Source organism: Sphaerodactylus townsendi, linkage group LG15 (assembly GCF_021028975.2).
Source record: "Sphaerodactylus townsendi isolate TG3544 linkage group LG15, MPM_Stown_v2.3, whole genome shotgun sequence".
Classification (NCBI taxonomy): domain Eukaryota; kingdom Metazoa; phylum Chordata; class Lepidosauria; order Squamata; family Sphaerodactylidae; genus Sphaerodactylus; species Sphaerodactylus townsendi.
In genome coordinates, this window is record NC_059439.1 from 13901805 (window position 1) to 13924148 (window position 22344).

The 22344-nt window shown below is 46.3% G+C and overlaps 1 protein-coding gene across 4 annotated transcripts in view; it reads left to right on the forward strand.

Annotated features, from left to right (window-relative positions):
• The first annotated feature begins 2020 nt into the window (after positions 1 to 2020).
• The window catches only part of NFE2L1 (NFE2 like bZIP transcription factor 1), a 29287-nt gene continuing 8963 nt past the window's right edge, over positions 2021 to 22344 (forward strand). For 2 of the 4 annotated variants that reach the window (XM_048518352.1, XM_048518353.1), the window contains exons 1-2: positions 2021 to 2141; positions 6126 to 7142. In XM_048518352.1, coding sequence (XP_048374309.1) covers positions 6633 to 7142 — 510 coding nt within the window. In that variant the 5' untranslated portion in view covers positions 2021 to 2141; positions 6126 to 6632. Of the gene's footprint in view, positions 2142 to 6125; positions 7143 to 21512; positions 21739 to 22344 lie in introns of those variants that run through there. The other 2 variants (XM_048518357.1, XM_048518358.1) reach the window with 1 other exon arrangement.

Sequence of the window (22344 nt, forward strand, 5' to 3'; positions counted from 1 at the left end):
GAATGGAAAGAAAAGGCAAATAGAAGGTTCCTGTCCCTTTATCATTCTTCTCCTTTAAAGGTTCTATCCCTTGCCTGTTAGGATCAGAGAGGCAAATAATCTTGTTGCCTCCTCAATCTTGCTGCTAGGTAGTTCTCCTGGGAGCCTGGAACTTATATTGCAGTATTACCCTGGCTGCCAGGAAAATACAAGCCAAACATCAGTTCTCAGACAGCAGCATGTATTTGAGTTCAACTACTAATACAGGGTGAAATAGTGTATATTTGTTGTGTGCCTGTTTTATTTTATTGGATTTTTTTAAAAGATCTGTATTGTGATGATTTTTGGCTTAGAACAATAAATAAATACATTCATTCACTCATATCAGAATATTATCAGACACTGTGAGAGTCAACTACAAATTTAGGGAAGGGGGAAAGTCCTTTTGAAAGTACACTTTTTTAAAAAGCAAAAATCTCTTTCAAGTTCTGATATTAACACTGGTGAGGGGCCAAACATCATTTATCAGACAGCATCTGCTAAAAGTCACTGCTGAGACAGGGTGAAATGTATAGTTGCACTGTGCCTGTTTTAAAATCCGTATTATGATGGCATTTGGCTTTAAACAATAAATAAATTCATTCATTCATATTGGAGTGTTATTCAACATTTCAAGAGCCAACTGTAAATTTAGGAAGGATGGGGGAAAGTCCTTTCGAAACCACATGGTTGTTCTTTTTTTCATATGTGGTGGACTGGACATATAAAGAGGCAAAATTGCTTTGGGATGTGATTTTAAAGGAAATGCAAAAGATTATGAAAATAACAATTGAGAAAAAACTCGAAGGCATTCTTGTTGGGGCTGATGGGGGAGGAAAGCCCAGATCAATATAGAACACTTTTTATATACATGACAACTGCAGCAAGGGTTTTATATGCATACAGCTGGAGGGACAATAAAATTCCGACAAAACAAGACTGGATTTTAAAAGTCACAGAATATGCAGAGATGGCAAGACTGAGGGTGTTTATAAGAGCCAAATACATGGGCAATTTCCTTGAGGACTGAAAACCTACAGAAAACATATGCAAATAGAGAAATGATGACTGGATTCGAGATTTAAATGAAAACAGTGTATTATTTTATAAGGACTAAAAGTGGAAAAAATTGCAGATATTAACTATAATCACAAAACTAGATAATGAGGTAGCTGGAAGTTACCATATATATTTTCTTTTCTTTTTTCCTTTACTATTGCTACTAAAGGGGATGGGGAGGTCAAATTTGGGCTTTTTCCTCTTAGGAAAAAGTTGTCTATATGTGCAAAATAATATGTTGTCTATATGTGCAAAATAAATAACATTTTCTGAACAATAAACGTTCACTTTAAAAAAAAAGGAAAAATCTACTTCACGTTCCCACGTTAACACTGGTGAAAGGTCCAATTCTGCACCGTTTCCTAATGATTTGTTTTCGGGAAGGGGGTTGGCCTTTTCAATACTATAGAGGTCGCAAGGCCTCCGGCCGGTTGCCAATAGCAACACCACCAACATGGCGCCCCCTGCACGAGACAGGGAGCAGGCCAGTATGGCAGTTACGCCGATGACGTATTGGGACTGGTGGGGGTGGGGCTAAGAATGGCTGCGGAAACCTCAGCCCCTTGTGCCAGAGAATCCAAGACAATAGAGTAAGCGAATGAATCGCGTAGTGAATTTCCATCCCGATGATTGGTGAGGAAACCTATCACTCAAATTGCGTATTCGGCGGGGCCTGGACAGCTCTTTAACAATAGGCAAATTCGTGCTGTCAATCAGTACAAGGCCCGGCCCACCGATCGGCTTTCACCCCCACACACTTGTAATTTTTCTCCTCAGCGGAGAAACCCTCTTTTTTTTTCATTTCTCAGCGCTATGATTGGCTGCTCTGGTTGTCATTCGTCGTGAGGCGTGTAGGCAGGAAGAACACCTCGTTCTGGGATTGGACCAAAGGGGTGTCACTGGCTTCTGTCGTGGCTGTGAATTGGACGAAGCCGCGCGGAGGCGGAGAGAAGGGTGGTGGCAGGCGACGGCGCCTGTTTGGGGTTCGAGGAGGACCGGCGCTGGGGTCAGGCCGCCCGAAGGCAGCCGCGAGTGGTGGACGGCTGTGGCCGAAGAGAGAAACGGTACAGCAGGAAGCGGGGGACGCGGGGGCTAAGCAGAGGAAGGGGGCCCTGAGGGAATGGGAAGGGGGCTTTAGGTCGCAGGGGTGGGGGTCTATAGTAGGGGAAGGCCCGAGACGTGGGGTTTGGAGCAGGTAAGGTGTCTGAAGGGGATGGAGACATGTGAGTTGGGTGAGTGGAGGAGAAGCTGGGTGAAGAAGGCACACGAGGAAGGAATGGGGAGCTGGAGGGGCTGTGGAAGAGTAGGGGGTATATGCTGTGGGGGGCTGCGAAAGAGGAGAAAGATCTGGGGGGCTGTGGAAGAGGAGGGGGCAACGGAGTGGAACCCTGAGAGGCAGGATGAGAGATAGAGAAGTGGGTAGGAATCGGTTGATCGTTTTGGGGAGTCAAAGTGTGGGGGGACGTGGAGAAGGGTAAGATGTGGGGGAGAGGGAGGTTGAAAGTTGGCTTGTGGAAGTCCGGGCTGGGTGGAATTCCTGTCATCTTAAGTGGAAGTGGATCGGGTGGAGGATTGGAGGGGGTAGTGGTGGAATGGGAGTGTGGGTAGGCTGGCCCCAAGGCGGGAAGCGTTGGGAGTCTGAATGAGCGAGGGTTAGCAGCTAATGCTTAGAGAGGCTGTAAAAAAAAAAGAATGGGGGACCTAAATGCAGTTGGGGGAATGGAATAAATAGGAGCTGAGGGGAGGGGGCCTAAAGAAAGGAAGGGAGGTGGGAGATGTCCTGGGCTGGTGGCAATAGCGGTTGGAGGTTGATCGGGAACAAAATGAAGGGTCAGAATGGCAGGGTAGAGGTTATAGGGGTTTAGGAATGAGAAATGTGAAGGGGCTAAACCTTGGGGATTTTTCAAGGTAGCAAAGAGAACACTTTTTTTGCAGGGTGGGGGTGGAATTAAATTGTTTGGAAGTTCATATGCGAGGTGGATTTTGGGGGTGCCATGTGGGTTAAGGAAACTAAGCAGGGGTTTGGAGCAGGTAAAAAATGTTTGAAATGAAGTGGACAATATTAGACTGTTGCTCTGGATGAATTAATTGTTAGCAGCCATTGCCTTGTTATTGTGTACTGGTCGCCAAAGGTTTATGGAAACCACTAACCCACAAACAAACATGCTGTGAAAATCCACCTTGTATTGTTGGAGGCTTTCACGGCCAGAATCACTAGGGTATTGTGGGGTATCCAGGCTGCATGGTCGTGTTCCAGTAGCATTTTCTCCTGATGTTTTGACAAAATCCACCTTACATATTATGTCTCACCAGCGTTAACTATGGATGCAGAAGAAGATACATAAGCAAGAAGCTAGGGACATTGGGGAAAGTGCAGGAGGCTGATTAGGGTAGGAATAAATAGTGGTTTCTAGAAAGGAGGGCTGGGAAATGAGTGGTGAAGAGCAGGTCAGTATGTGGCTAAGAGTAGACCAATGATAGACTCCATTTATATGTATTAATTTTTGGTCGTTGAAATAGTTGAGAAAGCTTAAGGAGAATACCTGGACAGGGCCTTTTCTTTGTTTGCATTGAGAGGGTAGCTTGATTTAGGATGGAGATTTAGGGGTATTCCCTGTGCTTCAGTAAATATCAGTCATGGAAGTTTCTGTGCTTCCTCATGTTCCTAAATGGGATAGGCCCTATGCTGGTCTGAGAGAGTGTCTAGCCTTGGGGGAATTCTGTATGCTCTGTCTCTTGCCATTTGGATGCATTTTGAGATGGTTTTAAAAGAGGCAGTGTGAAACCTGAGTCCCAGTGATGAAGATGTTAGGACTGAAGAGGGGGCCTGCCAAAAGAACACATGATAGGGGAAGTTATGTCCCACTTGTAGAAAGGGAAAGAGACTGGTGGGGCGGGCTTGAAGATCAAAATAGGCGGTGGCTTAGGATGAATGCCTCATTGGTCTACAGAGAGTTAAGGTGTGGATTGTGCAACTTCTTGTCTTCCATTTACTTCTGTTAGCAATAGTAGCTGGAGCACAGGGTGTGATGTGGATCAGGATGAGTGGTTTCAAGTTAATTGGGTCAGAAGTGGTGTTGAAACACTGGCTTTAAAAAGTAAGAGGGAGGTACAGAAGCCATCATCGTCTCACTTGGGGCTTAACTGTAGTTCAGAGTTGCTGGGTTTTGCCCCCCCCCCCCCCCCCGCCCTCAGCTGGCTGTAATATGCAGTCCATAGTGTATTGTCGAAGGGTTTCGTGGCCGGACTCAACTGGTTGTTGTCGGCTTTCCAGGCTGTGTGGCCGTGGTCTGGTAGATTTTGTTCTTAACATTTGAGACCAGGGTCCTCTGTATAGCCTCCAAAGCTCATGCTGGCACAGTAAAGACATCTGAAGGCAAGATGCTAAGTTGAGAGGAATGTTACGAACAAGATCTACCAGACCACGGCCCCACAGCCCGGAAAACCCACAACCACCAGTCCATAGAGTGTACTTTGTTTAGTGCTTCTACAATGTTGAGAGCTCCCCGCTTTGATGCAGCTAAATTCTGGACATGCAACTGTTGAAGGGGGCTTTTGTAAAAGCCAAGTTTTCTTGTCAGGTGGATTGTTAGCAGAACATTAGCGGCATTTATTTTGTAACTTCCAGGCAACCAGAACATTGGTAGATGGGAATGTGCAAGGTGGGGGCATCTCATACTTGTGCTTGAATGAGAAGAAAGGATATGCGCCTTATTACCGCTCCAGAGTCCTCTGTATAGCCTCCAAAGCCCTTCTGGCTCAGTACAGACATCTGAAGGCAAGATGCTAAGTTGAGAGGAACAGAGAGGTAGAAGAGGTCAGATCTCATTCCAAAAAAACCCCCTGGAAGGTAAATAAGCCTCCAAGTATTACACACTCACCCTTTTCAAGTTACCAATCATAACCTGTGTACTACATACACACTGTGAACTTGGAAAGGAATCGTGTATAAAACTATGAAGAAAAACACTCTGTTTTCTAGATTCATTGAAACTAATATGTGTGCAAGCTCTTAGAGCCAGAAGTAGATATGTGTTTTAAAAACACAGGAGTGTGGACAAAGGTAGTTGGGCTCCCTCAGGGAACTACAGGGCAGGTATTTCCTTTTGTATGGTCTCAAAAGGTGTAAGAAGCTTTAAACTTTGTGAACAGGCAGATCATGAGAGGGAGGGCAAGAAGGGTTGTGTCAGAGCTCGGCTGTCATGGCCCTTTCCTACATGCCCTGGGTAATGCCAACCACCACTTTGGGGTCAGAAAGCAATTTCCCCCCAGTCCAGATAAGTCAGGGATCCTGGAGGGGTTTTTTGGCCATCTTCTGGGCATGGAGCAGTGGTCCCCGGAGGTGTGGTGGGGAGTTGGTTGTGAATTTCCTGCATTGTGCAGCAGGTTGTACTTGACCCTTGAGGTACCTTCCAGCTCTTTTTTTCCTGTGATTTCAATGATTGGACAGGGGGCTTATGTTTAGAAGCCTGTCCTTGTTGGAGAGAGGTGGGATTTGCCTTTAAGTCCCATCAAGCTACCTGAGAGAAATGTCTGCTGACATGCCTTGTGTTGTTGAATGGCTCCCCGCTCCTCTAAAGCCAGAAGCTGACCCCTTCACTCGCCCTTATTGTAAACTGATCGGAAGATCACACTGAGTGAAAGGCTTTGTCAGCATGCTTTGACTGCAGACTGTCAGCAGGTAGAGGAGGCAGGATGGCTGAAGAGGGAAGCAGGCGCCAGTGTTCTTGCAATGTGGACTGGTTGGCACCGTGCGTCCTGCTGAGGAGTGTAAAGGAGCAGAAAGCAATGTAGAAATGATCTAGCAGAAAGGAAAGGTTGATTTTGTTTTGAACAGAGAATGGAACTCAGTGGGAGCATTGGGACAGCTCTGATCCAAACTTAACTTTGGATTCTTTTGTGCGGGGTGTTTTGTTTTTTGAATCAGGTGAAGGCTGTGAAGGATGAGTCCTTTTTATGACCTGTGTATGAAGATGAGAGTCAATACTGAACGGTGTGCAAAGGGTGTGTCTCCAGCATCTTATCTCCATTTGTTTGCTGTGTTTCAGTATCTGACGCAACCTGCAGCAAGTGGTGGACAGTCTTTGAACCTTTCCCTGCTTGGGAACCTTGGATTCTGACTGCTCCTTCAGGAGAGCTTCTCAGAGCTGGAGAAGGAAGAGGGAGGGGAAGGGAAGGAAAGCCGCAGCTGTTCCAGCAGACTTGTCTCGTCTTGTAGTCGGCGTGGGAAGCAAGAAAGACTCAAGGAAGTTGCTGTATGTGGACTCTGTGAGAGAGTAAGTCACGCGGACTTGTATGTAACTGCCTCAGCTTGATTACAGAAGAGCTCTGAGGAGGGAGAGGACACCAGAACCAGTAGTAGTCCTAATGAGAGACAGCCTCTTTTTTTGCTTCTGGAGATTTTAAGAACCTTGTGCTGATTCTTTCGGCGGAACCCTGTTTATTTTTTCCTTGTTTATTGTAAACTGTGTTACACACAGTTCTCCTGAGCATTTTAATTCCTGAAAGAACTGTGTGAAGGCTTGCCGCCTGCCTTTACTTCTGCTCTTACAGAAATGCTTTCTTTGAAGAAATATTTCACAGAGGGACTCATCCAGTTCACCATTCTCCTCAGCCTGATTGGCGTGAGAGTGGACGTAGATACCTACCTGAACTCGCACCTTCCTCCTCTGCGGGAGATCTTTCTGGGCCAGAGCTCAGCTTACACTCAAACCCAGTTCCACAATCTGCGCAATACTTTAGACGGCTATGTTATCCATCCCAAAAGCGTAGACCTGGACTACTATTTCACAGCTCGTCAGCTTCTTAACCAGGTGAGGGCCCTGGATCGCTTCCAGGTGCCCACCACAGAAGTCAATGCCTGGTTGGTCCATCGAGATCCTGAAGGTTCCGTCTCCGGTGCCCCACCCAGTACTGGCATCATCCTGGAGAACAGTGGCGGCTTGCAAAATGGAACTGTTACGGACAACGTGGTGAGGGAAAGTGGAACAGAGCAAGGCTTTGGCGAAGAGTTGGAAGACTTGGGTGCGGTGGCTCCTCCTACGAATGGGGACTTAACCAAAGAGGTAAGAGGTGGCTTCACTTTGTGCCGTTTGTAGGCCTGGTGGAGGGGAGAAGGGGGCTGCTGCAATATTCCAGAGTGACTTTCAGCAGGAAAAAAGTTGTGAAATAGAGTCATCTGAGTTTACACACCTCAGTGGAGGATTCGAGGGCTCTTTCTGGGGGTCAGAAGAGATCTTGGTTTGAAGCTAAACCAGTTCTTTTGTTCTCAGCCTTTGGCTTTGCTTGCAGGCATCTCACTGAATTACACCACCTGTTCAGCTTGGAGCATTAGGTAATCGTCTCTTTGCACATATCAAATGAGTGGTGATTTATTCAGCTCTGGATTGCTTCCAGAAGATCTTTCTACTTTTTTTTCCTTTTCTTTCAACACAGTACTAGGTAGGGCAGCTCTGCCCTAGTTTCCAGCTCGACTGTGCCTTTATGGTCCCTTCCCTGAAGGTCTGCCTTATGGGGTTTTCTTTGTGAACGGCCTGTTCTGGTTTGGCTTGTCTGTAGGTGTGCTTTGCTGTAGAGAAAAGGATTCAATTAGTGGATTGTTTACATGGGTGCTCCAAAACAGGCAGGGTGGAATGGTCCTGTGGAGCTGCTTCCTGACTACCCTTAATCCCTAGCCTCTTGTGTTGAAAGCGGACAGGGTTGCTGGGCTGGGGGTTGTTGAAGCAGCTGTTGTGGCTGCCTTACGCTCCTGTCATGTTCTCCCATCGCTGCTAGGGGCAAAAAATAGGTTAAAGGTTTCCGAGAGCTTGGCCTTGGAACTCTAAAAGCGAAACTTGCTTTGGATGTGGGGTTTTCCCAGCTGCAAAAGTAGATGGTGGAAAAAACTGAGAGTGAGCCAGTAAAATGGGTGTGTGCACGAGGGAAAGATGTTTGGGCTTAGAAAGACGAATGGAGCAGAATAATGGATCTTTTTCCCCTATATTTTGTTTTGGGGTGGAATGGGAATAATTACTTGGAGCAGAATGCCACCTGTTTGTGTCTTCAGATGTGTGCCTGTTCATCCTCTTGGTGTGAGTGAGGGAAGATTGTTATAATCTACAATTTCTCACGCTTGCAGATTCTCATCTCTAAAATGCCAACATTGATTAATGAGAGGCCTATTATTGTTGGCCATAAGGTGGAAAACAATAATAGCCACCTCAAAGTCCTGAGGATGATCAGCTTGATGATCATGAAGCAGTTTTAGGAGAGTTAAGAAGTCTTCTATCAATAGTGATCAGTTTGTGTAGTCTGTGAAAGAGAGAGGTTCCAGAACGCAGGGAATAGTATGTGTGTAACTTCTCAATTTTCTGAATGTTGAGGGGAACAGGGCCAACTGGCTTTTTATGTCTTGGGGCCCCTTAGACATGCAGTGGCGTAGTGGTTAAGAGCAGGTGTACTCTAGTCTGGAGGAACCAGGTTTGATTTCCCTCTCTGCCTCCTGAGCTGTGGAGGCTTATCTGGGGAATTCAGATTAGCGTGTACACTCCAACACACGCCAGCTGGGTGACCTTGGGCTGGTCAGAGTTCTTCTGAGCTCTCACAGCCCCACCTATCTCACAGGGTGTTTCTTGTGAGGGGGGAAGGGTAAGGAGTTTGTAAGCCCCTTTGAGTCTCCTATAGGAGAGAAAGGGGGGATAGAAATCCAACCTTCTTCTCTGAAGATCAACCCTGCATTTGATTACCCTTACACTTATAAGGCCCTAGTCTTAGGGTGTGGGTGGGAGGGGAGGTTATCAATGCCATTGTAACAAAGTACAGTTGCTACCGCATGGCAGTTAGCAGGATTTGGCATGCCACACAGCGACTTTTATTTTGGCATAGTTTACATGCATCTGGCTGAAACTTTAAGGCCCCTCTTGCCCCTGGCTTTTTTCCTTGGGCTGCCAATCAGTTGAAGCCCAAAGGTGGAGTAGCCAAACCACGAAATCTTTATAATTCTATAACACTTAGTATGTATCCAACACTTTTCTGAAGTGCTCAGCACCCTTTATGTTGCCTTTAACCTTTCCTGCAGCAATATGAAGCAGGCCAGTATTATCACCCCATGAGAATTGAAGTAGATAGCTGCTTTCCTTAGCCTGCCCAGCGAGTTTGTCTGAGATACAGTTTTGACCAGGGACTTCCCGTTCTGTTATGCTCATTATGTTTCACTAGGTATATGTGCTCTCTGCTCTGCTGTACAAGGTACTGAGAGTACATAATTCAGGAGCTGGGGACGGGGAAACTGCTACAAAATCATTTTGTGTGCTGTTTGACAAAGAGCTGTTCTCTCCTTTCTTCACTCAAGGAGACAATTCAAAAGCTCATATGCAGGCTGTAGAAAACACTGGAGAACATGAAGAGTTTATAGATGTGCCAAAGCCTGAATAGATGCTTTCTTCTTGCCTTTTCCCAGATTTGAAGGACAGAAATAAAGGTTGGGAAGGAAGTTCAGAACTGAATTGATATGTGTATGTTAGGCTGTTTTCTGACACTTTATACTGGCATCCCCAGCCTTTTTGAGCCTGTGGACACATTTGAATTCTGACATGGAAGCGTGGGTGCAGCAATAAAATGGCTGTCTGAAAGGCAGGTGATCAAACACCAAAAAGGGGAAAGGGACTTAACCAAGACAGCACAGAGAACCACAAAGGTTGAGTTGAGAACTATAAACTCTATACCAAAATAAACATATTTATTATATAGTGTACACAATGAAGTTAGTTAGAAACACAAGGCCTAAGTTTCACGCTACGCCTTTAAAAATCAGGAATCTGTTGTACGTTTTTCAGACACTGCTGATGATACAACTATATCAGTGACCAATGAATGGCCATCTACATTTCGGCTTATTTATAACCAATCTGACCACACAGAACATAATGTATGTATGACATTATTATATTTAATAATTGGTCCAAAAATTCCACTTATACAACAATGTGGATTTTTTGTTTTCTTCTCCCTTTTAGCTTTTTCATTCACATACAATAATACTTGTAAAGTCCAATTCTGGATGTGTCATTTTTACAGTGATGTTTCTGTGTATGACCCCTGAGAAGACTGTTGGTCACTGACATAGTTGTATCATCAAACAGTTTTTGGGATATGTACAACAATTTCTATTGATGCAGCCTTGTGTTTTTAACTAATTTCACTGTGTACCCTACATAATAAATATGTTTATTTTGGTATAGAATTAACAGTTTTCAGTTCTGCCACGCAGGTGGAGTCAGCCACAAAATGATAGTCGCAGCTTAACTTCCCTAACACAGTGCAGGTTCTGACTCTGCCCACTTCCTAAAAATACTTGGCAGGTGCCACAAATGGTGTCCGCAGGTGTCAGAAAAGGTGTCTGCAGGTGCCATGGTGCCCATGGGCATCACATTGGGGACTTTTAAGCTAGCAGTATAGGGATGCTGAAGAGTTGACACTGAGAAGTGGGAATTGGTATGAATGTGCTTGCTTCTGGGCATAGGAGAACAGGTGTAGTGGAGAATTGAGTGCAGCTGCAATAAGTGTTGGGTATTGTTGGGGATGAGCTACTGTTAGTAGCTGCAGTATATATTTGGATCTGGGAGTAACCAAGGGTGAGTCTTTAACCAGGAATTTATCATGTGATTTGGGCTTTCCTCTTCCAATTTCCCCTTCATGTCTTGCCAGGATGGTTATGAAAGTGAACAAAATCAAGACTGTAAAACAGTTGGCAGTGAGGGAGTCCCACAGTCAGTACAGAAAAAGGTAAAACTGTAGTAGCAGTGGCCCGTGAGGATGTTGAGGAAGTGGGATCCATAACACCACCGTCAGGTTTCAGCATCACGTGTAGACATTTTTATCTTACCCTTCCCCCAAGTAATATGGTTCTTTCCCTCTTTTTATCCTCATGATGGTCTTTTGAGGTGGCTCAGGCTGAGGACAAGCAAGGTCATCTATTTGGCTTTGTAGCTGGTTGGGGATCTGAACCCAGATTCAGTCTGACACTGTTGACTGCTTCACTCCTCTGGCTGCGATTGAAAGCTGCCTATCTGTGATGGTTTTGAAATACCAAGCTTTGGGCTTGGGGGAGTGATAATGAATATTTTGCCTCCAAAATAAGAGCGCAGAGGGCAAAAGGTTTTTGGGATGATGCCCAAGGATTTGCAGTCCTGTCTAGCTTCCCAGAACCTCTTAGAGTTCCCAAATGCATTGCTGGGTTGAATTCTGTTTTGTTTTTTAAAGCCCTGTTTCCCAGCATATGTTCTGTGCCCATTGGATGCAATGATCCTGCAACAAACCCCAGCCGGCTTAGACTGGATCTACTGCAAGGGAAGAATTTGGGCTAATCCAAGTACCAGCTTGCGTAGGAGGCAAGCGTTACTGCAGCCCTGGAAGCATTCCCCCCCCCCCCCGCCCAATCCTTGTAAATGCTGTAAACCATTTCCTCTGGGGCCTGTGTCCCTTCCTGCGACAAACAGAGCAGCTCAACCCTTTCTGAATGAGTGGGTGGGGTCCCTCTTGTATACGAGGGGCTCCCCCTTCCCTTTTCTTGTCAAAAATTGCAGGTAGCTGTGAAGTCAGCTGGGAAAATTTTTTTAAACATCCAACAGTAGTGAAATATCTTTTAGAATAATCATCATTGCAGCTACTGTTATTTCCTAATTGTAATTGCAAGTTGATTCTGATGCAAAGATGTAACCTTACCGTTGGATCGGTCTGTCTCCATGTATGTGTGAGCCCATGGATCATGTAAATTATTGGTAGTAAGCCTCAGACCTTTTAGTTCTCTGCCATGGCATCATGGCAGTAGTTCTTGGTGGATGTGTGGGGCGGGCAGGGTTTCATTCTGCCCTATGTCCGCTTACCAGCAGTAAATGCTTTCTTCTCCTGTTCCTCTGTTACTTCAGAGTTATTTGTCCATCCCTCTGATAGCTCCAGCCCTTTTACATTTTTTGAAAACATTTCCCCTACCGCATAATTTGTCCTTTTGTTCTTATTATAGCCCCAGACTTTGCACTTGCCATGTTTTCCCCACTCCCACATTCCTGCTGGGTAACCCTGGGCTAGCCACAGTTCTCTCTGAACTCTCTCAGCCCTACCGACATAAATGTGATTTGGTTGAACTGGGCCTAGTGTGAGGGGCCAGTGGGTGGTCCCAGAACAGCCCTGGGAAGGTCCCTGACTGGCAAGCCCACAACGGGAATGAGGTGACTGCCTTGAGGAGGTTTATTAGGGCTGCAAGGTAGCTGAGGCAACCCCACCTCCCTGTTCCTGGTCTGGCCTGAGAGGAGGGTTGCCTCAGGGGCCTGGTAAGCTAGAATCCACCTGGTTAGGAGCAGGTGGATCCTAATCTGGAGAACCGGGTTTGATTCCCCACTCCTCCATCTAAGCGGCAGAGGCTTATCTGGTCAACCAGATATATTTCCGCACTCCTTCATTCCTGCTGGGAGACCTTGGGTTAGTTACAGTTCTTTGGAACTCTCTCAACCCTACTTAACTTCACCAGGTGTCTGTTGTGGGGAGATGAAGGGAAAGGAGCTTGTGAGCCACCTTGAGTCTCCTTACTGGAGAGAAAGAAGGGGTATAAATCCAAATTCTTTTACTACTACTACTACTACTACTACTACTACTACTACTACTACTACTACTACTACTACTACTACTACTACTACTACTACTACTACTACTACTACTACTACTACTACTACTACTAAATCCAGCCCCTGGGCCATATGTTCGATATGCTTGCATTAGAACCTTCTCCCTGAACTTATATGATCTTGTGCTTATGACATTTTAAAAGCATTGTAGCGTTACTATCTGTACTGTGGAGTGTTTGTTTGCTAATATAAGGGAGACAACACTTTGCTTCTTGGGAACTATGCAATAATATGATAAGAATTAATTCATTTATTTAGGACATGGTACATTCCTGTGTGTGTGAACTCTGGGCTAATGCTGCCTTATACACGCAGGTTATTCTCAACTAGTGCAAACTGTGCTTTCTCAAGACGCAAGCTGGACAAGCCACAGTTGATATCCAAGATCTATATTTTGTTAGCACACTGTGTACAGACCGTGAGTTCTGCCCCTCCTAGACCCTATTTCAGTAAAAGCTAGATGGGTGTCTGCTGGTATCGACACTTCCCATCTTTGTGGAACTTGAAAGAGAAATGTTGGGACTAAACATTATCTAAACATCGCCCTTCCTTCCTCCTGTTCTACTCATATTCTGAGGCTCTCCTGTATCAACTGAGACGGAGCCTTGAGTCTTAGACATTTCTTATTGTCTGCATCCCTCAACTGGAGACTAAGGCCAACCAATTCGTAGGAAATACTTGGTATTTTGATTTACATGTGACCTTTTCATCCCGATCTTCCTCCAAGAAGTTCACAGCAGTGCGTAATTCTCCCCTCTCCAGCGTGGTGTAATGGCTAAGAGCAGATGGATCCTAATCTGGAGAACCGGGTTTAATTCCCCCAGAAGTGGGAAAATGGCGCCTGGAGACAGCCATTCTCTGGGCGCCCCCCCCCCCTACGCTCAGGGTGCCCTCCCCCACGTGACCAGATTAGTGGTGCTTGGGGACAGAGGGTACCCCCTGTCCCTAGGGCCATACACCACTGGATTCCCCATTCTTCCACCGGAGTGGCAGAGGCTTAATTGGTGAACCAGATTTGTTTTCCCCACTACTAGGTGGGTGACCTTGGGCTAGTCACAGTTCATTCTGAACTCTCTCAGCCCCACCTACCTCGCCAGGTGTCTGTTATGGGGAGAGGAAGGGAAGGGAGCTTGTAAGCCACCTTGAGTTTCCTTACAGGAGAGAAAGGTGGGGTATAAATCCAAACTCTTCTTCTTCCATTGTATCTTCACAATAATCCTGTGAGGTAGGCAGAGTATGTGACTGGTCCAAGATTATCCAGTGAACATCATGGCTTGAATGAGGTATGACTTTGGGTCTCCCCATTCCTAATCTAACACCGTTATTCTTGCAATAATCTTTTAAATTAGGGCAATATGTCCAATATTCCCCTATTACAAATAGAAAGTTAAGCCAGAAGGAAAATGGCTTGTTTAGGACTGCTGAGAGGTTCATGGATAAGGTCAGAGTTGAGACCCAGGACTTTCAGCTTATGCCCTGAACACTTACCGGGGGTTGTGGAAAGTGCCATCAAGTCACAGTTGACTCAAGGCGACCTCAACATTCTGTTAATGATTCCTTCCTCTCGGTGTCCAAGGTTCAATAAATTCTGTCTGAGAAAGGCCATTTAACCTGGAATATCCTTTGGTCTTTAAGGCAGTGTCCTCAAACTTCAAATGAAGCTCTTGTACGAAATCTGTATGGTCGAAAAGTGCCGTAATAAGAAGGCGGTGTGCTAAATCCTATCCATGTACTTTTATGAACATTTGCCACTGTGTAGTTGAGGTTTATCATCTTTGCTGCGGAGTAATGGGTGAAGCTGACCCATTGCTTTGATGGTGGTAGGGGGAATGGGGATGTAGATCTTGAGCAGGAACTGCTTTTTATTTTAAAAATATTTCGCCTTCAGGACTATGCAGAGAACCTCTGGCCGGCTATCACCTGTCTCAGCAATACCTGCCTCACAGCCTTGCTCTGGAATGAGGTCCATCTGGACCTGCCTTCAGTTGGCCAGACCTAGTGGCCCCAAATGACGTGGGCAAAATACTTTACTCAGAATAACTGTATGTTCTTAATAAGCGTGCTGTCCTCCTCTTTATCCATGCTGCTGGTCCCTGGTATGTATCTGTTTTTCATGCTTGTGTTTCTCCTTGTGCCTTCCTCAGCCTTTCTGTTGAGCTTGCTGCCTGCCTGGTCTGGTTAATCCCTGGTCCTCATTCCACTATACCTGGTCCTAAAAAGAGCTCTTGATTTTACATGAGCGTCTCACACCATGGCTAGCCCCTGTGTCTCCAATTGTTCCTTGGGTCCCTGCAGACTGCTAGTGACCAATGCTGAACTAGAATAATAAGAGTTTGGCTTTATGCCCCACTTTTCTCAACCACAAGGAGTCTCAAACTGACTTACAAACCCCTTCCCTTCCTCTCCCTACAACAGACACCTTGAGAAGCAGGTGGGACTGAGAGAGTTTTGAGAGAACTGTGACTGGCCCAAGGTCACTCAGCAGGCTTTATGTGGAAGATTGGAGAATCAAATCCAGTTCTCCAGTTTCGGATCCTCTTGCTCTTAACCATGTCAACACAGTGGCTGTCTACATCCTTCACTTCAGTCAGTGGGCTGAGAAGAATGTGACATATCTAAAAACTGGTTCTAAGATGTTGCAAATTGGTATCCTTCCTCTGGCAAGAGGTGGAAATCCGGTGAGCCTGACCTGTGTTCAGGAGTAAAAGGGGCTTGGACAGATTTATGGAGAAATCGATTTATGGCTACCAATCTTGATCCTCCTTGATCTGAGATTGCAAATGCCTTAGCAGACCAGGTGCTCGGGAGCAGCAGCAGCAGCAGAAGGCCATTGCTTTCACATCCTGCATGTGAGCTCCCAAAGGCATCTGGTGGGCCACTGCGAGTAGCAGAGTGCTGGACTAGATGGACTCTGGTCTGATCCAGCAGGCTCTTTCTTATGTTCTTAAGAGTCTGTTGTCTTAATGTTCTGCCATTACCCCCCACCAAAAGTCCTATGGGCCGTTTGGTATCTCTCCTGCTTCTGGTTTAGATCTGGTGTAGCTTGCTCTTCTAGAAAGACCTGCTTGCTGGATTATGGTGTCCTCATAGTATTTCCACAACAAGGGTGATAAAAATAAATGCCCAGCTCAGTCAACATGTGACGAGAGTGGCCAGGGATGGTATTATCCCACTGTGACCTGCCCCACCCCCAACCCGTCAGTACGCTGGCAGCTGATGGAGAAGATCTTCTTACTCTCTTCTTGCCCCCGCCACTGCTGTGCCCAATGCAGAGGAGGCTGCTGTCCTTTAGGCAATGGCTGTAAACACAAGCCAGCTAAGAACATACTGTTTCTCTTAAACCTTAAAAGGGAGAGGAAATGGGAAGAGCTGCACATACACAAACACCCTGATGGTCGGCGGAGTTACGTGAGATGTTCCTGTCTGTGGACAGAGACTGTAAGGCTGCTAACTGTCTTGCTGAATCCAGACACCCTAGAGATCTCTTTGACAAGGCTGGGCTGTGTCCTGGAGGTACCTGTAAAATAGGAGTGCTGAGCAGAGGGAGACTTCAGTAGCATGGAGCAGTGCTCTTACTAGGACACTGGCACCTTCTGCAGTATTTTAAAAGGTTCATTTTTAAAGAAACCTGCTGTGCACTAGGGAGAATGCTAGTTAACATCTTTTGAGGTTTTGTGTATCTGTTTTTCTTCGTTGCTTTTTTTGGCTTTGTTTCACTGGCATTCTCTTCTGCTGCCATCCCCTTTTGCTTTAGATAGTAGGATCCTGGCCTGACTGCTGTATCAATAGGGCTCTTCACTCTGCTTGAGGTTTATAATTTGCTAATTTTGATACTTGTGGAGTTCTCTTTATGTCAGCGTGATTTATGGACTGCCCAGACCCTAGGGCTCAAGTTGGATTACCTGCAGGGGCACGTAGATTAGAATCATAGAGTTGGGAGAGATCCCAAGGGCCATCAAGTCCAACCCCCTGCAATTCAGGAACACACAATCAAAGCACTTCTGACAGATGGCCATTCAGCCTCTGTTTGAAAACCTCCAAAGAAGGAGACTCCACTCCGAGGTAGCGCATTCTACTGTCGAACAGCCCTGACTGTCAGGAAGTTTTTCCTGATGCTTAGGTGGAATCTCTTTCCCTTCACCTTGAACCCATTACTCCAGTCCTAGTCTCTGGAGCAGCAGAAAACAAGCTTGCTCCCTCTTTGACATGACTTCCCTTCAAATATATAAACATGGCTATCATGTCACCTCTTAACCTTCTCTTCACCAAACTAAACATCCCCAGCTCCCTAAGTCTCTCCTCACAGGGCATGGATTCCAGACCTTTTACCATATGGTTGCCCTCCTCTGGACCCGTTCCCACTTGTCAATATCCTTCTTGAATTGCGATGCCCAGAACTGTACTCAATTAAATAGATCTGAGCCCCTGAAAGGGTATGCACTGTGTCACAGCAGTGGTTTCTTTAAAACATTGGTTCTCAACCTTCCTTGTGCTGCGACCCTTTAATACAGTTCCTCATATTGTGGTGACCCCCAACCATAAAATTGGTATAAATAAAATATAAAAGACCGTTTTCCGATGGTCTTAGGCGACCCCTGTGAAAGGGTCATTCGACCCCAAGGTTGAGAACCACTGCTTTAAAATATCAAAGGCTCTCTTTCATAGGAAAACCATGTTCTTTGTAATAATTATCATGCCTTTTCTGTGAGGTATATGTGTGTCTCACAGCAACTGGGACTTCAGCAGGATCAGCCCCCCCCCCCCCAAAAAAAAGAGGATTTGCAGAGCTGCCCTTTATGAGGGAAGGTTTTAGACAATGGCAGATTCTGACCAGAGTTGTGGTCCAAGGGCAAGCAAAGGTTCTGACAAGCTAGTTTGCCCACAGGGTAAGGAGTCCGGGCAACTGTCATGCCCTCTTTAGAAATTTTTACTCAGTTTGACTAGTTAAAAAACACAGTCTCCCACAGACCTTTGGCCCTTCTTTTTTGCTCCGATATCCCTCCACAGGTTGCATAACACCTCTCTAGTGTCTCAATCCCTAACCTCACTTCTGTGATAGTGGACCTCTTTGCAACCTCTGCAAATGAGTGGCGGAGATTGGGAGCACTTGGAAAAGATCAACGGACAGTAAAAGGAATTCGATCTTCAATTGGCCTGATAAGTATATTATTCAGTGGGTTTTTTAAAGCTTTTTGTTTGAACAGCAGTGAGCAAATCGTACTGCCTTACGTCCATTTATACCCCAAACCGACTTGAACCTTTCTCTCGGAGCCTTCCGCACAATTCCCACATGAATCTTTTTGTGGACAAACCAGTTGTGCTTGCATGCCTGAAAATGGGCACTAGGAAGCAAGTATGCACCCAACCCAGACAGTGGGCAGTTTAAGCATCCTGTAGCACTTCCTGAGGAAGGAGTCCAAAAATTCTTTAAATGACACCTGGACATAAAACTCCAACTAGAGTTCTCAATGAGCAAATACACCAGACGGCTGGAGCCGTCAACCTCAATTCCTGATATCTTCCTACGCTCAATGTCAGCATGATTGTTTTTATAAGGCAAGTTTTGTGATTTGGAGATGCATGTGGCCTGTTTCATTTCAGCTGATGGAAAACCTAGTTCTTGACTTTTGTCAGGCTTTACTCCCATCTTGTACAATTGCCTTCAAATCTTTATATATTTATGCATTTAGATATTTATACTCGGCTTTTCTGACCATGTGGGGACCCAGAGCAGCTTGTAATATTCTTGTCCATTTTGTTCTCACAGCACCAACCCTATGGTATGAGAGCCAGTGTGGCGTAGTGGTTAAGAGCAGGTGGATTCTAATCTGGAGAACCAGGTTTGATTCCCCACTCCTCCACCTGAGTGGTAGAGGCTTATCTTGCGAACCAGATGTGTTTCCCCACTCCTACATTCCTGCTGGGTGACCTTGGGCTAGTCACAGTTCTTCGGAACTCTGTCAGCCCCACCTACCTCACAAGGTGTATGTTGTGGGGAAAGGAAGGGAAAGGAGCTTGCAAGCCACCCAAACTCTATTTAACCTCTATAAGTTAGGGAGAGAGAGAGAGAGAGAGGGAGGGAGGTTTACTTACCTGAAGTCTTCCAACAAGCTTCTTGCCAGAATGTGGATTTGAGCTTGGGTCTCCCAGATCCTAGTCGAGCACTGTAACCACTACACCACACTGTAGTTGCGTGACTTACCAGAAGACAGTCCTGGAACCTTCCTAGTGTCAATTTCATACTTATGGTAACATTCAGATCTGTTTAAGTTCTTGGGTTTTCCATATCCAGGTTTCTGACCCAATCATCCCCAGTCAGGTAACTATATAATAGGTTGCAAAGTAAACGAATGAACTCTTTTCTTAACAAGGTTTGCATCCATTTTCTGTGAGTCAATCATTAGTTAATGCATTTAACCTTAGGCAATTACATTTTAAAACAGAACACACACATACATACATAGAAAAGGGTGTGGGAGGCGGGGGTGGGGAAGAAGTGCATGTAAAACTAGCATTTCTGTATATATAGCCTCTAAAATCTTAGAGAAAGAAAAAATATTTGTATACAAATTTAAACAACAGTATTTCTTGTTATCTTTTCAATGAATACATTCCCATTGCCAGTTTCTTGACTGGTAGTTTGCCTGGGTAAGTGTGTTTGCATGAATATTATATCATTTTTAAAGTCCATATAGCAGCCCTATGTGGTGTTCTGTAGGTTCTGGTTGGGTGACCTTGGGCTAGTTGAATGGGTCGGAGTTGGCCGGTCCTGCAAGATGATGAGTTTTCCATGGGGATTTTGCAAGGACAGCTGCAGAATGGGACTAACAGCATGCATCTGTTTTCCATTTGCTGTAAACTTTCCTGTGATGAACGTGAAACATCCCTCCCATGTAGAACGTTGCTGATAGGTCACAGATGGTGGTGTTAGATCAATGAGCTTTGTACACATCTGTTTTCTTGAAATGCTAGAGCAAACTTTGTGTTTACAGGGATGAAGACATTCTCAGGTTCTTGGTTGCTCTGGAATCCAAAACTCTGGTGTTGGGAACAGAACTTAGGAGTTTTACAGTTCTCTGCTAGCCCTGAAATGACAAAAAGAAATCTGAGAACCAGATGTACTTTTCCCAGTAATACTGGGGCATGCTTGCCCAATTTGTGAGTGGGTTGCACTTGAGTTGTACCCTTTTCTGCATAAAATGATATGTCTGTCTCTTGCGTCTGCAAAGAAAGTCCTGACAGTGTCACCAGGTAAAAATTCAGTGTGGGGAGAGAGGGGAGAGAAAACACTTCAAGTAGAGCTTCCAGGAGTCAAATACTGGGTACTTCAATACCCTGTCTGGGATTTTGCCTTTTCCTCTTAGTAAAATGCCGTGGAGAGATTAAGCAAAGTGAGAGATCAGAGTTAGAAGCAGACTTCTTGCATGTGCCCTTCATTTGCAATTCTTAAGCATTTCTTTGCCTCTTACCTTTCTTCTCTAGCAGTGCAGGTAAACATTAGCTAAGCAGGTGGCCCAGACTGGATTACTGTCAATTGTTTAACATGCATATGAACACCTCTGGTTGATCTTCTCTGCATAGATCTTTGACCCAGCAGCAGCTACTTCATCACAATACCAGAGAAATAAGCAAGGAGGGTTCAGCTCCATAATTAAGTCACTGCTTGTGCCTCTCTTTGTGTGCCAAGAAAATTATTTCCATCTCCCAGTGACTTCCAGGAGTGTGTGTGTATTTGCCCAGGCCTTTGGATCTGACTCCCCTCCTCCCCAGTCTTTTCCTCCTTTTTTGTGCCCACCTCCCAAGGCAGACAGTTCTGTCTGTTTTTGTCGCCTCCGTGCTGTTGGGATGGGGTGGGAGACATCAACCCCACTCCTGCTTCTGCTCACCCCTATCTGGTTTCTTAACAGAACAGAACCTGGCGTTCTAGCTCTGACGCTCAAATTCCTAATGGCAGGAGCTGAAAAGTTCCTGGTGAGTTGCTTTTATTCTACCCCCTTCCCCCAAACACACACTCAGTCCTCCTCTACAGGGTATGAAGTCCCCTTCCTGCTTCCCTTTTTCACCTTTGAAAAACAGACTGTAACTGGGTTGGCGGAAGAGAGAGGATTGCAGGTGACCTCTGGGGAAAGGAGCCGGTATTCTGGGCAGGGGTTTATTCTGCTATGTGATGTTGGGTGCGGACCAGGGCCGTGTGTCTGCAGCCCTTTTATTCTCCCCAGTTCTGCTCTGGTACCGTTGCAGGCGTCTCTGCCTGGCTTGGGTGGGGCATCCTGGCGTGGGAGATTCTCAAGGAGAAGAGGCTCAAACGCGGCTGCTGCTGCAGCTCCCAGGGCGACCTGGGCGGGGTTGAAGCGAAGAGAAGCCATTGGCTCTCCTCTTTGCATCCTAGGTGACGAGCACAAGGAGGAGCCCTTTCCCTGCATCCTCGGCAGGGACCCGAGGCATGGGATTGGCTCTCGTTGCATCCTAGGTAACCAGCACAGGGCGGAGCCTGGCTCCCTCTGCATCCTCCGCGGTGACCTGGGGGAGGGGATTGGCTCCGGCTGCAGCCTAGGTAACAGGCGGGTGTGTGTGTGGGTGGGGGTGTTGTCTCCGTCTCGCTGCAGCCTCAGCACAGCACATGGGGTGGGGATTCCATCTCTGCAGCTTGGGCATTGAGCAGGGGGTGGGGAGGCGCCGGAACTCCTCTCTAAGCGACAAGCCAAGGAGAGCAGAGGATTGGATCTCATGCTCAGGAGGGGAGGGCGGGGGGAGAGCTGGCTCTAGCACAGCACCTGTGGGTCACATGCTGGCAAGGAAGGGAGGGGGCTTCCAAACAATCCAGGGGCAGCTGGCAAGCCTGCCCAAACAACAACAAAAAAAGCGCAGCTGCTAACTGAAACCGGAGATGTCTGTCCGGCATCCTGCCCGGGTCACCCAGCTCTGCCTGCCTGGAATCTGCGCTCTACATAGACCATGATCTGGGTGGACAGCTCTGGGAGCGGCAGCTGGGGACATGAGAAAGGTATCCCTTCCTTTTAACCCTTTTCATGCCTGTCATGCTTGCCTGCCATTAGCTCTAGGTGAAACCAGGCCAGGTCTATCCCATTGGATACCAGGACTCCAGAGGGTCTTCCGCGAGCAAGGATCCGTGACTGCTCGATGAGGACTGTTGGACTGAGAAGGGGGAAGTGGCGACAGAAATGGGCAAAGTCCTCCATTTCTAGAGGTTTCTGGGGGGGGGGCATTCAGGTTGTGAAGCCGTACTATACCAAGGATGTCCATGCTAAGAGGGTCTTGGGGCAGCAAATCCCTATACAGAAGGTGTGCAGAAGCTTAGGGCAGGTGAATGAGGTGTCCTGGCCCATTATACCATAGACGGTGGGACGGGTGGAGGTGGGTACCTTGAGGAAGCTGTAGAAGGGGATGCAGGTAGTCTTTCCCATTCCTGTCCTGTTATTCCAAGAGTTTTTTTCTGTAAGAAACTGAGCCAAGCTTCCATCTGGATCAGGGTCCCTCATCTGAATGGGCATTCTTGATGATAATGGGCAAGTGCAGAAGGGGAGGGGCAACGCAGGTGAAGTTGCCGCTTTGGGTCAGGAATCTCATGGGTGACATCTTTGTCTTTAGA